Source organism: Temnothorax nylanderi, unplaced genomic scaffold, assembly GCF_030848795.1.
Source record: "Temnothorax nylanderi isolate EJ_2023f unplaced genomic scaffold, tnyl_v1.0 TNYL_tig0144_pilon, whole genome shotgun sequence".
Classification (NCBI taxonomy): Eukaryota; Metazoa; Arthropoda; class Insecta; order Hymenoptera; family Formicidae; genus Temnothorax; species Temnothorax nylanderi.
Genome location: NW_027249206.1, coordinates 337269 through 356262, shown reverse-complemented (window position 1 = coordinate 356262; position 18994 = coordinate 337269). Strand labels below are relative to the sequence as shown.

Below are 18994 nucleotides of genomic sequence, written 5' to 3'. Positions count from 1 at the left end.
CTTATTATATATCCAATAATGTTTTCTAAAAATTCGGAAACTGTAAACAGTGTAAACTATTGTGTGATAAGATTGGCTTTACATTGACTACATTCAACGGAAAAAATAGCTTAGTGTAGTAAGCGCTTAGTGATTCTTTAATATGATTGATTCTTGACCTTAGTTCTTCGCTGGATCTATTGGTATAGAAATCAATAGTAATAAAGAATCATTGGTCGCTCACCAAACTGTTTTTTCCGCTGAATGTACTCTCTAAAAGTCGAAATTATCACTCAAAACGAGTGAAATGCAAGTGCAACAAAAAGTGAAATTTAAGCCTATGCACTTCGAGTAATTCGCCACCATAAAAGAAGTAAAATTTTACTGTATAAGTTGGAGTGAAATCGCACCATTTGAGTGAAAGGGCACTCTTTTCGAGTGCAGTAAATCAGTGTCCATAGGAGTGAATTATGTCACTCTACAATTTTGAGTAGAACATTTCACTCTGTTAGAGTCATTTATCAGTCGATTTTTAGTGAATCGTGATTCATCATAGCTTTAGAATGAGGTCGTATTACTCCGCGATAGAGTAGCGGCTCCAAAAATTTGAGTGAAAAATTCACTTTTATCTTATAAGTCACGTACATTTACTCAAATTAGAGTGATAACCCTCTTTTTTGGAGTGACTATTGCAATTACTCTAACATATTAGTGGCGAAACCACTCTATGAGATTTAGAGAGTAGTCATTATTTTTTTACTGCAAAAGCACGATCAGATAGCGTAAAACTGCGTTGCCAAAATTAAGAATCGTGTTTACGTTTACAGCGTCAGCGAGATGCAGTTGATTGAATTTTATTAAGGCAACGATACACTTGGCAAGTAATGTCGCAACAATGCTCATATGCCGAGTTAAAGTGTGTTTACCGCGAACGACAGACAAGAACTAACAATTTACGCTTGAGACGGATTTTCGCTTATTAAGAAGGGCGGAAATTTATTAAAATAATAACCAACTGGGATGCGTGATGCATGGTAATTACTAAATAATAGTAATTAATGCGACAGTGACAACAGATTTTAATATACTTCCTCTGAGAAAATATATGAATTGAGTAAGAGCCGAGATATGCGAAAAAAAAGACGATTCATTTAGATTGAGATATTTTGGAAAAAGTTGAGAAAGTTTTAAAATCACATGTGCTCTCTAAAAGTTGAAGAGTGAAATATCATTCATAACGAGTGAAATGCAAGTGTAACGAAAAGTGAAAATTGAGCCTGTGCATTTCGAGTAATTTGCCATCACTCTAAGAAAGAGTAAAATTGCGCTCTATAAGTTGGAGTGAAATCGCACTCCATTTGAATGAAAGGGCATTCTTTTCGAGTGCAGTAGATCAGTGTCCATAGGAATAAATTATGTCACTCTACAATTTTGAGTGGAAAATTTCACTCTGTCAGAGTCATTTATCAGTCGATCTTTAGTGAATCGTGATTCACTAATAGCTTTCGTGAAGCGTCGCGCGGCTCGAGATACAATAATTAGTTCGACACGAACACGATTTCGCATTTTGGCGGCATATCCCTACCCGTTTCATCGGGCCCGCCGCTGTTTCTCGGACGCTACTAAATATAACGTCCAGCCAGCCTCTCGTTGGTCCAGTGCCAGGTTTCTGAAGACCCTCGTCGGGGTTTCCAAACCAACAGAGCAGTCCCCTCGGTTACGAAGTCGTCGGAACCGGGACGTGCGTTGTTCGGCCGGTTGTTCTCCGATTTGTCTTCCATCGCATTTTTCTGGAGCGATCGTTTTCGCGTCGAGTCGATTGTTCGAATCCGGACGGAAATTACAGATTTTTGTGTAAACAGGATAGTCGATAGCGCGGCCAGATGTTCATAGAGAAAATGGCCATCACGAAGGAGGAATGTGAGTAACGATGATGATGATTCGGCACACGCGTGCGTCTCGCACTAGACGAATACGAGAAGAAAGATTTGAGGGCTCGACAGATGTGAAAGTGGCACTTTATGAGCCGTAAAGAAAATAATATCACCAGACGAGACGTGACAAAACGTTACATGTAATTAATTGCGAGAGAAGGTCAAATAGAGAGATCGGGAAACGTTGAGGAATAAAAGAGACGAGTGATTTTGTATAAAGGGTTTATGTGTCGAACTGCTTCTGGCATTAAATTATTTTGCGTATCGCCTATATCTCTCCTTTGTGTCTTAATATTGAACGTGTTGCGAAACTAGCCAATAAGAAGTTTGAGAATCCCTGCATCAGATATTACGTTACATTACGTTACGTATACTCAGATATATACTTTTTGTCTAATTCTAACGTGCTTTTCAATGAGACATTTTGACAGGAATTCAGTCAGCAGTAATTAGAAGAAAACGAAGAGATATAATTATCTAGTGTTTCAAGTCGAGGGTCGAGTTGATGTTACAACTTTCTGAGAGGTATCCAATAATAGATGACTTGGAAATTGCCGATATTCCATTGATATCTTATTTTCAACGTTGCGAAACGTGACAGATTTCTTTTTCACTTCTCGTTGCGTGTATAATCTTTTGAGGAAACTGCGAATGCACGATAAAAGAAGTAAGAAATTTTTCAAAACGCATAAGAACTCGCGAATATGCGATTTCCAAGCTGTGATATACTCTTACTAAATACATCATATATATCGTAGCTTTATTCGATTTTTTTCTGATATATATTTGCATCTGTATTGAATTGAGGGTAGTTTTATTTTATTATTCACACACATAGTAAGACCCGAAACTTATTATTCAAATCTTTTAACAAAGTGTCGTTGTTTTACTGTTTTTTAATAATCATTTCCAACAATAATCACATTCATAAGAAATGTTTAAATCTTTTCTTCAAATGATTGTAAAAGACATGATTAAGAAAAATTATTTGGCATCGTGTCACTCATATTATTATTTATTATATCATAGATATTATTAGTCTTACGTCGCAGCTATAAGGAAAACTCAATTTATCAAGTACTGTTTACTGTGTTTAAGACAAATGAATTATACCAATAAAAACTTTATATTGTCTACTACTATAAAAAAAATTAGAAATATGAAATATTTATTCTTTGAATTCGACAAAAAAAACTTTTATAAATCATGCATTGCATTTTTGCCATATATCCTATAGGGTTGGGATGACCATTTATACTGGGATATAGGCCTTATATACATATATATAATTACAAATAATGTTTATAAATAAGGCAAAGTTATAATAAGTTATAAAATGTGTATAAAAAGTTTATTAAAGTATAAGAAATGATAAACAAATTATAAAACTGGAAGATTTTAAAAAGAAAATAGACGAACGATAGATGCATTAAAGATTATTGTTGTATGATCCAAAAAAAGAAGGAAAAAGAACACATAGAAGATTTCGTTTTTTTCTTTTTCTAAAAAAATTTAAACATAAAATTTTTACATTTAATAATAAAATGCCGTAATATATCCCAAACAGTTAGGTATACCTACAAGATATCAAGCTAAACAAAGAATACGAGAGGTATGCACTTGTATTTTGCTGTATTCCATCCTTTATTATCCCTCTACACTATGTATCATGAAATAACTATTAAACCTTTTACATTCCCTACAGTAATCATTTTACGTAGGTTGTAATATATGATCGCGTTACTTACTATATTGAGAAATCGATTTAACTCACGACGGTTTCGTTAATTAGGTAACAGTAAAGAACTGAAATTACAACACAATACTAATATGGCATAAAGGACACATGAAGGCATAATACTAATATGATATAACAGAGTCATTGCGAGCAAATTACCTTCATTCCTTCTATTTTTTCTGACTTCTGTGGCATGATAAATCCCCGCGCGGCGTAAATACCAGAGTTACCATACTCTAATTACATTTGATATTAGAGCTCAATAACAAATGAAATAATGAAAATATAAATCTAATACAGAGATATAATTTATTGAAATAGTTTATTGAAAATTTCAATAAAAAGAAATTATACAATTATTATAAAGAAAATTTAGGTATAAAAATATTTGTTTTAGAAAAATAATATGTTATTTTTTATTAATATAATGAACAGTCGAAACAGTTTGTTTTAAAAATGTATATGTCTAATTACCTTTCTAATTTTTATTATACTTTACTATATGATAATCACACATAATTAAATATATTTTTCTATTGTATACAAAATCTATTAATTTTTAGGACAAAAAGTGTATATATTTATATTTTTTATATGTTTTTTGTAATATATAACTCTTTTTTTTTGTAACGGTCAAAGTTTATGAACTATTATTGCAACTTGACATTTTTTATACTAGAAGCGAGAATGAGAATTTTTTCTCATTCATGAAAATCAGATTTTTTTTCTTGCATATATCCAAATACATTAATTCTTTCGTATGCTGTCATTGATGTTTTTCAGAATATATTTAAAGTGCTAAAAGCTTTTCTTTTAATCCTTGGATTAGTGGACAACTAAATCTTGATCAATTGTCATGAAATTAATTTTTATTAAAAAAGTAAGACACGAATAAAATAAATTATATCTTTATTTCATAACGGACAATTAGAAGTGGAATTTTTATCACATTTTATCAATTCATATCGAACGCAAATGACATGCAACTAATTAATTAATTTAATGCATATATATATGGGGTATTCCATGGGATCTCAACTTTTTTTTTCACTCACATTCACCGATTTCTTTTGTTTTGCAGTATGTTATTGTATTAAATGATAGGTTCCTTCTCAATTTTTTTCAGAATTTTATGGACGTTATTTCAGTAGATATCAACAGTTGAATTTTGAGTTTTTTTCAAGAATTGATATTTTCGGAAATTTTTAACTCAAAAGTTTTTCTATGTAAAAAAAATTTGTATACATGAAAAATGTTGGATTTTTCTTGTACTTTGAGATGGTAATTTTTATTTTTTACCATATTAATTTTTAGTACTTTTTTTCATGAAAAACGAATAAAAAATTAATTATCTCAGAAGTGCCATGCTCAATTGAGCTAGTTTTTTTTCTTTAAATACATTCAGTCGTGAGTAATAACGTGTTAAAATTTCAAAATGCCAGGACTAATAGAAAAAAAGATATGATTTTTTTCTTATGAATTTTTCACATAAATTTTTTTCAACTCGACTACTTCCCGGCAAAAAAAAAGAATTGAACTTTTGAGGTTTCAGATTAGAACAGTACATGAATTATCTTTTTGATGGAAATGGAATTCTAAGTACATTTTTCAATTTTTTCGAAATCCCTGAAGAATAAGTCAATTTCTAGAATCCGAAAATAAAAATTGCTAATTTTATTAAGTTATCTAAAAAGCATTTAACCGAATTCAGAGTTAATTTGATAAATAGAATTGATACAAATTCAATCAAAGACGAATATTAAATAAGTGGAAAAAATAAAATTTTAGAATTAGCAATTTTTATTTTCAGATTCTAGAAATTGACTTATTCTTCAGGGATTTCGAAAAAATTGAAAAATGTACTTAGAATTCCATTTCTATCAAAAAGATAATTCATATACTGTTCTAATCTGAAACCTCAAAAGTTCAATTCTTTTTTTTGCCGGGAAGTAGTCGAGTTGAAAAAAATTTATGTGAAAAATTTATAAGAAAAAAATCATATCTTTTTTTCTATTAGTCCTGGCATTTTGAAATTTTAACACGTTATTACACACGACTGAATGTATTTAAAGAAAAAAAACTAGCTCAATTGAGCATGGCACTTCTGAGATAATTAATTTTTTATTCGTTTTTCATGAAAAAAAAGTACTAAAAATTAATATGGTAAAAAATGAAAATTACCATCTCAAAGTACAAGAAAAATCCAACATTTTTCATGTATACAAATTTTTTTTACATAAAAGAACTTTTGAGTTAAAAATTTCCGAAAATATCAATTCTTGAAAAAAACTCAAAATTCAACTGTTGATATCTACTGAAATAACGTCCATAAAATTCTGAAAAAAATAGAGAAGGAACCTATCATTTAGTTACTAAATTTTAGTACAATAACATACTGCAAAACAAAAGAAATCGGTGAATGTGAGTGAAAAATGTTGAGATCCCATGTGTGTGTGTGTGTGTGTGTGTGTGTGGAATACCCCATACCCCATATATATATATGGGGTATTCCGCCCTGCCCCTGTATATATATATATATATATATATATATATATATATATATATATATACAGGGTGGCCCATTTTAAAAGATGCAGGCAAATATCTCGAAAAATATGAAACATACGGAAAAACGTTTCAGAAAAAAGTTGTTTGGTTCGAAGGGGGACATAAGATGGTGTCATTGGTTTGACCTCGGATAGTCGTTTAAAGCTCACGTAAACGACACCTTCAATTTCTTAAATGGAAACCCCTATTTTTCAATGCATATTCTTGTAGCTAATCTTGAGAGCTTTTCAAAACACTATAATAAAGTATTTTTTCGTTAAGAACTTTTGGAATTACGAGGCTTGAAAGTTCTAGTATTTTGACATAAAATATAAAATATCTTGTAAAACATTAAGTTTTCGGTAATGTTACCTTAATACTTTTATGCACAGAATAATGAGACGAATCAATTGGTATGAAAAAAAGGCATAGTTCCTTTAAGAAAAAATATGTAATTTGCAACACGCATCTGCATACTTTTTCTTAAAAGCAACTATGTCTTTTTTTTATACCAATTGATTCGTCTCATTATTCTGTGCATAAAAGTATTAAGGTAACATTACCGAAAACTTAATGTTTTACAAGATATTTTGTATTTTATGTCAAAATACTAGAACTTTCAAGCCTCATAATTCCAAAAGTTCTTAACGAAAAAATACTTTATTATAGTGTTTTGAAAAGCTCTCGAGATTAGCTACAAGAATATGCATTGAAAAATAGGGGTTTCCATTTAAGAAATTAAAGGTGTCGTTTACATGAGCTTTAAACGACCATCCGAGATCAAACCAATGACACCATCTTATGTTCCCCTTCGAACCAAACAACTTTTGTCTGAAACGTTTTTCCGTATGTTTCATATTTTTCGAGATATGTGCCTGCATCTTTTAAAATGGGCCACCCTGTATATAGGGAAAATTGTAAGTGATTTCTCATTGCTGATATTATAATCCAATTTCTCACTACAACGAGACGCCAGAAATTTTAAATACTATTTAAATCAATAAAAATCTTAATTGTGTTTTATAGTTAGTCTCTTTCTAACACTGCTTTGGAATCATTAAGATTTTTCATATAAAGTATAGAGTCTATTCTATTCGTGAACACAGCCGATGCAGCCGTTAAAATGGCAGCTTAGTCCTGTCTTTTTCTTTCCGTTGGATGACGCACAGCGTAGATAAATCCGAGGGGGGAACTCTCGTACGTATGCGAATCGATAATGCGGCGCCATACACGATGTCGCGTCGACCTGTAATGCATAATTCTGTACTATAATGAACGGACACGACGGTCACGAGAACTAAGTAAATGCGTTTCGCTTCTTATCGCAGTCACAGCTATATATAGCCATATTCTAGTCTATCTTCTGGAAATCGAAATTTTATTTCTATCTTCTAACACGAGAGATAAGTGCCCCAAATACACCGAAAGTTGCAAAGATGATTTTGTAGGAGAGCTACTCGGAGAACCCGTACCACATAGATCCGCAATGCGGTAAATTGTCGTTCTACCACTTTCACGCATTCGATGTATTGTATTCAAATTTTACACGGTTGATTAACAGCTTCTATTTTCCATTTTACGAATAATGAATAAAATTTAGCTTTCTATATCTTATTATTATTATTATAAATCAGAGAAAAATTAAAAATCTAAATAAAAACTTTTCGATTTTTTAAAACTTATTGTGAATGTGAATAAATAACTCTCATATAAATATTATTACACGGTTGGAAAATTTGTATTAAATATAACATAAATCACGTGTCCCAAAATCACGGTCCACTCAAATTTTTGTGTTAATTTAACATAATACAGATGTACATGATAACATCGATACTATGTTTGAAAAGAAATGTAATACCGGGTACTCACAAAGATCGTACAACGTGCAACGCAACGTTTGCTGCAACTAGTGAGTACGTCTTATTCCGGAACGAACACATTGTGAAAAAATAGCCGGTCCTAATAGTGAATACCCGGCATGATGTTTTGATCGTAATTTGAAGTTAATTGTGTGTACAATTAACATAACTTTTATGTTGAATCGTATATGTTGAATCATCCCCACTTTTGTTATAGAATAAAATCAACACTTTTTTTTTCTGTAAATTTCAACACATTTAATAAATACGTTCAAAAATTGTGTTACTTTAACATATTTTTTAAATTATTTTAATAATTTTACATTTTATATTTGTTAAGTTCAATTGACATAGCAGATATATGTTAAATCTACACATTTATATGTTGATTACTTTACACAAAAACTTTAACCAGCAGATTTTTTCACAAAGTACAAAAATTTTTTAACAGCGTAGTATGAAAATTATTAGTATGAAATAACATGCATATAAACACATTAGAAAATATAATGTTATGACATCATACGGTGTGAAGCAATACAGGTGACAATATCTCATGAACGATTACCAAAAATCCTACTTTATTGCACATTATTGAATTTGTAAAAAAATATCTAATAAAACTATAATAAAAAAAGATACATTATTCCGTAAAAAAAATAATGGTTAAAAACAGTTAAAACTTTTAAATAATTTAAAATTTTTGTTTATTAAGTTGTTATATGTATGTACCTATATGTAGATTTTTTTATAAAAATAAATAATTTTTCGAAAAATTCTCTTATAATTCTATTACTTAAAAATAACTGAATGTATACAATTAAACACCAAACATTGTATGTTTGTATATACGGTATTATATAGGTATAAAAATACACAGTAAAAAATTTTGTGTCAATGGAAGTCCACTCTCAATTTTGTGTTAAAATAACTCATTCATCGTGTTATTTTTGACATTTAGAAATGTTATATCGACATTTATAACATTTCTAAATGTCAAAAATAACACGATGAATGAGTTATTTTAACACAAAATTGAGAGTGGACTTCCATTGACACAAAATTTTTTACTGTGTATGTATGGAATTATGGAACAGTCTATATATTGTATATTGGACTATTTTGATGAATTAATATATTATACACTAAAAGTATACTATCTACCTAATAATTATTTCAGTTTTATATATAAATATATATATATATATATATATATATATGTTTTTCTATTTTAGAAAAAAGTATTTAAAATCAAAAGACAACAATATTATGTATGCAGCCAATTTTAATATCATGTGTTTTTCGAAATATTAACGTCATTTTTATTGACGTCATATTTTCTGGATGAAACTGATGTTTTTTTCACATATTTAAATCACATATTTGATCACACATTTTTAATTATTTTGTATATAAAGTAATTTTGTATTTAAAAAAATAGAGTCAACAGAATATATTATTTTGTGAAATATTCTATACTTTACTTTGTACGACCTAATATATAAGATAACTTTTGTAAAATTTCTAAAAGACCTATACGCACACAACCATATGGAGTATATAAATATGTAAATATCACATGCATAAAAAACAAATAATTATAGACATTAACGCTTGCTTGATATATTATTAGCTCGACAAATAAAGGTCGACGGTAAATATCAAAAGATGTAATCAAGGCGTACAAATAATGAGCTATTATACATATATACACTTAACCGAATGCCTTCATTAATTCATCGGAAAATATTAAACGATTATACGTGCTCCTGAATTCATTCTTTTTATTTTGAGACACCACATACAAGACAGACTGGAAACGTGCGCTATCAATTAATAAACTTAATGGTTATTTATTTTTCAACGTTGATAATAAGGATTAGTCGTTTTATATCAGGAATATCAACGCGAAGTTATTCGATCTAATCAGAATATTTTAACTGTATTAAAATTGCATGCAGATTCATTAGGCACACTGTTTAATTCTGTCTCTTCATAAGCTTCGCATGAGAATTCAAGAACTTTTCCAAAGAAAATTTAAGAACTTTTGCAAATTGCTAACAGTGAAGAAACTGTTAGCAATTTGCAAGTAGATTCTCAATAGGCGCAAAATCTTAATAGTATGCTAGCAGTTTTGCCAGCAGATTCGAACAGAGTATTGCGGCAAATTGATGTCAACTACGTCTGTATTCAATTCGCTCTACTAGCAGATCCTGTCGACATAATCTAGAATATATCACTTATAATACATGAAATGGATTCTGCTCGCTTCTTGCAGTCAATTTGCTATCATATTCTGTTATAGAATATGATAAAATGTATGGTAGATAGTTTGCACTAAATCTGTTTTCGACAAATTCGGCTACTTAAGTTGGTAGCACTGATAATGAGACACTCTGCTGCTTTACAAACATAACACTATGGCGATATCGACGAATATCGAAACCGAACAGAACTGACGTCGAATTCTACTTTCCGCCATATATACTTTGGCGGAAACTGTTGCATTTTCACCAATATTCTGACTAAGAATATTGCAACATTATAAATCTTACAATCTGCAGCTTTTCCGACAGAATTCATATAGTAGAATTCATAGTAGAATCCCTTCCGAGACAGAGTCGATCAGAGTCGATCGCTCGAATAGTTACGCCCCTGTTCCACGTTCGTCAGCTTCCTCCCATTCTGTCTTTCCCCCACTTTCTCTTCCTCTCTTCCTCTCTCTCTTCCTTTCCTTTTTTTATCAACGAGGCTGTCCTCTCGCGTGGCCGGGTCCTGAATAATGCTGGAACAGTCGTGAGTGTGACCGCCGATTGCGTAGATACCCTCAGCTCTTTAACGGGAAAGGTCTTTGTGACACTTTATAAGGATGGTGCGAAGGAATGTTCAGAAAGGACAAGTGCAAGTTCTCCCGGAGCGCGGTCCCGGTAAGTTCCGCGTGCTTACGCATCCCTACGCGATCCTACGATCGCGGAAGTAGCCAACCCGGCATACTGGCGATCATTGATCCGGGAACATATGGTTGGTAACGTGTAACACTGATCCTACTCTCTTTTCGTATTTACGATCACGAAAACTTCCCTCCACGCTGTAACTGATATATTCAGCGAAAATTGTATTGTTAATCAAGCCCGCTTTAGATATAACTCTCAACCGATTCCTGTTTATAATTTTATGTCTCTTGTAATGTGTGAAAATAGAAAAAAAAACATAATATATACACATACATAAATACATATCCAATACGTATCAAAATACATATATATGAAATTATGAATAGAATGCTGTCCTAGCTGTGGAAATTTTCTGACTCTAATTACAAATTAAAAAAGATTATAGGTTAATAAGCTTTAGAGACTATTGAAATTGTTTTGTTTAACGTAAAAAAGATATCAATGATTTTTTTGGGATTATATTATATATATTTTTGGGATTATATTATATATTTTTTTATTATATAGATATAAATTATTTATTATGTATTATATGTATATTTATATATTTATATATGTATAATATATGTACAATAAAAATTATTTTCTATATAATCGTCTACATATTTAGTCGATTTTGTTAAACTATACTCGAAGTTGAATGAACCAGTTGTCGATAGGAACTCGTTTTAGTTACAACTCTCCAAACCGGTTCATATCTGCTAGTAATAGCTACGTTAACATATTATGCATTGTAGTATTAACTGCCAATGTTCAATCTTTTTGCATAGTAGATAATATATAATAGTATATAATACACAATGATAATAATAATAGTATAATATATTCTTTAATATTATTATATAATATTAGGTATTATATATTATTATTATTCTATATTATAATAATATTGAACAATATTTACTGATTATACTTAATAAAATACAAATGTTGTATAAACTTTTGTTATATATAATCTTTCGTAGGGTGTCTTAAAAATTTTTTAAAAATTTTTTAACGACGTTTTTTAGCCAACTTGAAATTATTCTTTTTTTTATAAAAGAATGATAACATTATAATATTCTTGTAAAAAAAAAGAAAATAAGTTTTTCAAGAATTAAACTTTAGGATTTTAAATGGAGTTTAATTTAATAGAATTGAGGCTAAATTATAAAGATACGATAGGGGAGACCGGGGCGAAGTCGGCCCTATTTTTTCGATGCCGATTTTTAACAACAAAATAAATCATTTTAGTGAAATATAGTATACCATGGGGTAAGGAGTGAACCCTTGGCTACAAAATTTATATAGGCATTTTTGGTCTACGTCGCTTTGTTCAACCGGTATAGAGTAAAAACGACAAAGGTGCAAAAATCGAAAAGTCAAAATTCCCGGGGCGGAGTCGTGTCTTTATTCTCGGACTGGATTTTAAATAAAGATACATAATTTTGATCATAAAAAATAATAGAATACACATTATTCATTGTTTTTTAGTAGAAAAATGGAAAGCGGAAAATAATTTCAAGAAAATTAATTTTTTTTTTCGCTAACAGTTAAAGCATGTAAAAACAGAGTCTGACGAGCGCACGCACTCGTTGTGTGCCTTACGCCTGCACGAAATGCACTGTTTTTCATCGGGTCTGTTTTCTATTATTTCCGAGCATACGCAGCACATATTATTTAGTTTTCTTGACTTCGTTTTGGCTTGGAAACGACTTCACCCCGAACACAAGTTTTAGGTTTGGTCGCTTATAAAATAATAGAAATCAATAAAAATAAAAAAATTGCACTGGATTCGTGTTCAGCATGCATTACTCTTTAGAGTCACTTACTTTGAGATTCGGAGAGACAATAATACTTAAGATATTACAAACTTTCGACGCGGAAGAAATTTTACTTTCGACCTGCGAAAACACGTTTGCTTTGATAAGAATCACAACATGGCACGTAACCTCACTAAACTCCGTTGGTCACGTGGGCACCATAAGCCGCGTTTACAGTATTAATGGCGAGTTCACACAACATACAGATTTCGAGATAATTGCAAAAACGACTCCGCCCCGGGGCCGACTTTACCCCGGTCTCTCCTACTATAAATTGAAAAAAATAACTAAAATAAATAAACATTTTCCTTTTTTAATATAATTATTAAAAAATAATTAATTAATTTTAAAGAATCTGTTTAAATGTTTTAAAAATTAATTCTACGTAAAAAAATAATTTTTTTATAGAATATACGTTAATTTTATAGAAGATAAATGTTAAAATTATATTAACAACCTAATCTAATCATTTTATTTCTCCGTGAAACAAACCTGATTTTTATTTATCATATCCTTTAATTTTTATAATAATGTATTACATTTTTATTTATTCACGGCATTTATACTAAAAGAGTTCCACACAAATAATAAAATTAAGTTTAAGATACTAAAATTAAAAATTAATTGATATTAATTTCCATTCAAATTGTGAACGTTTTCTTATCATGTTTTATCTTATCTACATTTCGGTGTAAGATATTTGATGGTCTAATCAAGTCATCAAGCACACTTCACATATCACATATGTTTCTGCGTATTTTTGCATATCGATTATTTTCAAGCGACGTATTTTCTTCGATAACTCACATTGAGACGTATTGATATGAATTACGGATTGCAGAGATTTTACGAGAAAATTCAAAATTATTCAAACATTACAAAACTGAAGGTTTTTTTAGTTTCCGCATTAGAAGAAATGCGAAGAAACGCGAGTTCCTTTGTTTTTAGATAAATCAATCGGGTTGCTATATCTACAAAAACAAACATAAAGTAAATACATAAAGTAAATCACACAGTTGTATTCGTAGTCATTATTATTAATTTGTTAAGCTCCAGTTGTTCCATGTTACGTGTGCAAAATTGACTTATTTGCATATAACACTGGATATTATCTGTGCAAATATATTTTATGTTTACAGATACACAAAGTATCTGAAGTTACAGATGTATAAAATGTACAAAAAGGATCACATTTGCAGAATTATAATAATCATCAAGTGATTTGGAAGATATCTCGATTGGCAAACATCTTTTTTTTATAAAGATTATCGGACAATCCTTAATATCGCTTTTGAAAGAATATTTGAATGGATTGTTATCTTTATTGACATATTTGCAGCAAACTTTGACATATTTGCGGCAAACTATTTTTTATAAAAAAAATTCTATTAAAACGAGACTTAAAATTTTATTTAAAATTAATTGGAGACTCTGATAATGCAAACAGCGATGTAAATGTGTCATGGAACTGATACTTATCATTATCAAGAGAACAATTATTTAAACATGAATCATGAACATTCCCATATGAAAAAATACATTCTTAATTTATCAACAATGTTAAATTGAAAGAAATTAGCGGTTATTATTGTCGGATGAGGTATATTAAGCTAATTTTTCTTTCGTTCTTTTTTGTAATGTCCTTTTATTCGTTTCTGTTTACAGTGGCAGCTCTGATATACTGGCGCGATCCGAAAAAATCAGGGATCATGTTCGGCACAGTACTAGGCGTGCTCTTGTCATTGGCCTATTTCAGTCTGATTAGCGTGCTGGCTTATATGTCACTTCTCGCTCTTAGCGGAACCATTCTTTTCCGTATCTACAAAACTGTTCTTCAAGCAGTTCAGAAAACTTCGGACGGCCATCCATTCAAGTAAGTATAAAGTAATAAAAAACCTTTTAAGAATACTATGTACATGTTATGGTCAAGCCCGAAACGCGAGCAATCCTAGGATTGACTAATCAATTCTGCCGAACGGCCAAGCGTCTTGTTTCAAAGTTATGTGATATGAAGTGATTTGCTGATATGTGTGTATAGACAGTACACAATACTACACAAATATTCCGCCTGCGGCAGAGCCCTTCCCCCGCATAAAAAAACTAACTCCCAGCCTATTCCTAGAAACTGCAGCTTTAATCAAGACGCTTGGACATTGCGCAGGATTGACCAGTCATTTTGCAGAATTGACCAGTCAATTCTAGGAATGCCGCGTTTGACCATAATATATAGGTATATCCTTCTGTGTTGTTGATGTTAGGTTGATGAATCTTTAATACACGGTATAGATAACTTTTTATATACGCCATTAATAATGTAATGTGTTCCTATTTCCTATATAATAGTACTACATATCTAGGTAATTTTTTAAATATTATGAAAGAATAAATGTACATATATAATAATATAAATGCAAATAAAGTAAAAAGTTAATAGCTGAGAGTTAGTAGCTAAGAGTGAAAATTTGAATACTAATATAGTAGTATTCAAATATTTGAATACTATATACTATAAATAGATATAATAATGTAAAAATAATTAATATAATATTAAATACCATATTAACTATTATTAATATACTAATATAAGATATAGTTAATATAATACTAATATTAGTTAATAATACTAATACTAGATAATAATACTATATTAACTTTTTGCAAGAGTTAATATAGTAATATTCAAATATTAAAAATGTTGAAACAACCTAATATTGTCTTACGATAATTTCGAATGAACTTTGCTTTAATCAAACCATCATCTGTATTGCAGGGATATTCTTGATCTGGATCTGGCATTACCAGCTGAGAAAGTGCATGAAGTCGCGGATGTCGCGGTTGCACACGCTAATGCTGCCGTTAGCGAGCTGCGCCGACTCTTCCTCGTTGAAGATTTCGTCGACTCTCTCAAGTTTGGCGTTTTGCTATGGTGTCTTACCTACGTGGGTTCTTGGTTCAATGGCATGACACTCATTATAATTGGTAAATTTCCTTGTTTTTCAGTATTGTTTTATATCTCGCGACTGTACGTAGAATCGATTTGACGATTTGATTCTGCTTTATTTTTCAGGAGTGGTTGCTCTCTTCACGCTGCCTAAGGTTTACGAAACAAACCAGGATCAGATCGATCAGAATCTGGCCTTGGTGCAGGCGAAGATCAACGAAATTACCGCCAAGTAAGTTGAGTTTATGAGAAACTTTACGAAAAACATCTAAAAAACAAAGCAACAAATTTTTTACTTATTTATTACGCACGAATTTAAAATACATCGCATTATTATGTTAAGCCTTCAGTTAAATTTATTTTAATACATACACATATTTCTTCTAATTCTTAATTATAGAAATTTTATATGCTTTTGTGATAAAAATTGAAACTGGTATTATTCTGTCCAATTTAAATTCGTAAACAAACGTAATTGATTTTCAACGTTATTATTACACGTTTATAACAATGGAAATGTGACAAACAAAGTAAAGACTATTCTATTTTTATCCAACAAAATTGTGCAAAGAGAAAATAAACGTGTCGCACTTTTTTATCACCTTCATATCTTTCATCGCAATATTTCTTAAAAATCAACTACTTGGTTGTTTTAGAGTAAAAGCGGCAATCCCTCTAGGTAAGAAGGCTGAGCCGACGAAGGAAGAATAAAGGAGAGTCACGAGTGGCGATAGTCCAACGGACAGCCGAGACAGCAGATATAGAAAAGATTAAGCAAACGAAACAAACGAGAGAAACGTAAAAAGTGAGAGAAGAGTTTGAAAGCGCGCGTGCGAGCAGACCAATACACGACCGAGAGGAGACTTGCATCATTTAACGAAGATCGAGTAATCACGCGGGTAGTGGGAGCTGTTAGCGGTATCTTTAAGAGTCCGCTGTATTTCCGGAGAAGAATATCAATTTCTCGAGGCAAAACGGTCGGTGAAGCCAAATGGCTGCGCACGCGTACATCGACATTCTAATCACGAGAACAATTCTTATTGAGGAAGTAAACACCACGAGAGAAAAAAAGGAAAGATAGAGAAATGCAACACTTAGTGATTAATTAATCGTTTATTATTACGGTAAAAAAGCGACGGCATGTTTTCAGTCAGCCAACAGCAATGCGCGCGGGGCTGCTCTCGAGAATTGGATCAGCCCTCCGACTCTCCCTTCCCCCCTTTTTCGTCGTACTCTTTGACAAATGTGTTTTACAGTTATCATAAACTTCGTGTTTTTACCTACCCGATGATGTCCTTTGTTTTCCTCTTTGCGAAGAAAGAATGAGAGAGAGAGAGAGAGAAAGAAAGTGAGCAATAAGGCTGTATGTGATTTATCTTAGTCCCGTGCTTCGTCAGAGCGTCGTATTTCGATTAGCTTGGATCATTGTTTAACGGATCGGGCGCTACTAAAATAATTAAATCGCATTGTAGCGAGATATAATGAGAAATGGGGGTGTCGAAAGATAGTGATACTTCAAAGATTTAATGGACAGGAATGAGTGACGAATACGAGAGATGTCCAGCACATAAATAGAATCGTTTATCCCTAGCGATAGAGATCTTAAAGTAATTATCTAATTTACAGCGATTCCCCATCATCTCAATGTTTTTAAGTTGTTGTGTTTGGGAGAATTGAATGGGAGAATTTAATGACGAATTAAATCGTGCAGAAACGTATATATTGTATCTGTCTCTCAATGACGTTGACGTTTGCATAATATTATTGCTACTGCATCATTAACTGTAATTATACCGTTATGTACGCACACGCATTTTATATATATATACATCGTATATGCTTCTGCTCGTGTGCGTATGTATATGTGTACAAACACGCATGTGTGTATATGTGAATGAAAAGGACGGTTATCGAAGGAAATGATCCTAAATAATAACACGGCACGAAATATATTTCAACGATAAACGATAAAGATGCAACTTTATATCATAATATCTAATAGTTATCGAGAACACGTGTTTTTATCGGGACCGCTGGCAAAATGTTAAGAATGTGAATTGTAATATGCATATATGCTTCTTGTCGTTTTCATTATTGCATCTGCATCCGCATCCGCATTAATTTATAAATAAATGATATTAAATAATAAAACCGCTGTCCTTTTCTCATTTATCTTTTACGTCTCCTAAGTATATCCCTTTGAGATATTTTGCCCAATGAACATATGCCATGGGTTTTTGGATAATTTTTAAAATGTCTAATGTGCTAAAACACTATTATATGCACTTAATATGATAAATTTGTAAATTTATAACGGTAAGATTTTCTTTTTAGTTTCGAATACGTGGCATTTTTGCAGATAAGCTTTTTCAAGTCAATTTTAAGTGAAGAATTTATATTTTTTAAAATAAGGCTGTACATATAGAAAATTATATTTTTCAAAATAACACTACGTATTCGTCACTAATGGTAACTTGTCTAAAAAAAAAACGTTCTTTGTTTGAGTCTAATCCAGAATTATTGTTAATCGAAATTATATTTTTTTCATATTCGAAATTCCTCTTTTCTTCCTTCAAAGTTTTTTGATGACGAGATAAAAATTGATTTTTGAAGTTTAGCATTATTCAATGAGTTAAAAATTATAAAACAGTAAACAATCTAGAATGTGAAATTAAATGACTATGGTTTGGTTCAAGCTAGGTACATCACATTGTATTTAAATATTCGAGTTGATTAAAAGTCAAATCTATTATACATTTTTATTATCCAACATTATAACCATCAGCATGTTATTTTTAACCTATTTTGATATTTAGACTGTTCTATTTGGCTTAAGTTGTGTATTTCTGACTTTTCTTTAATCTGTATCCGTAAAGTTTATTAAAAAATTTTAACACGTTTTCAAAGTATGTTTTATGATGTTTTAAGATAATTGAAAGACATTTTTTAATTTTGTGGAACTGTCGTAAGGACTTTATTATGATGTCTTTAAAACATTTTATGTTTCGATTTATGACTGAAATGGGATGTTTTTAGGGCTGGTATTCACAGTTCAATCTTACATTCAAGATCATCAGTATGATTTCAAGACGCTGTACAGTCATTTCATTGGTTGGATGGAATCTTAAGGTCACCTCTGATCAGACTTAAGACGATTTTGAATAAGATTGGACTATGAATTAAAACGTCTCATGCGAGGTGAAAATTGATTGCAGACATATATACGGAAACGCATTA

At 31.0% G+C, this 18994-nt stretch overlaps 1 protein-coding gene across 5 annotated transcripts in view; it reads left to right on the top strand.

Annotated features, from left to right (window-relative positions):
• The window catches only part of Rtnl1 (reticulon), a 75992-nt gene extending 58084 nt beyond the window's left edge, over positions 1-17908 (top strand). For 4 of the 5 annotated variants that reach the window (XM_071714660.1, XM_071714659.1, XM_071714662.1 and 1 more), the window contains 4 exons: positions 14482-14689; positions 15587-15795; positions 15884-15989; positions 16414-17908. In XM_071714660.1, the coding sequence (XP_071570761.1) occupies positions 14482-14689; positions 15587-15795; positions 15884-15989; positions 16414-16468 (578 nt within the window). In that variant the 3' untranslated portion in view covers positions 16469-17908. Of the gene's footprint in view, positions 1-1692; positions 1900-14481; positions 14690-15586; positions 15796-15883; positions 15990-16413 lie in introns of those variants that run through there. The other variant, XM_071714663.1, reaches the window with a different exon arrangement.
• The last annotated feature ends 1086 nt before the right edge of the window (positions 17909-18994 follow it).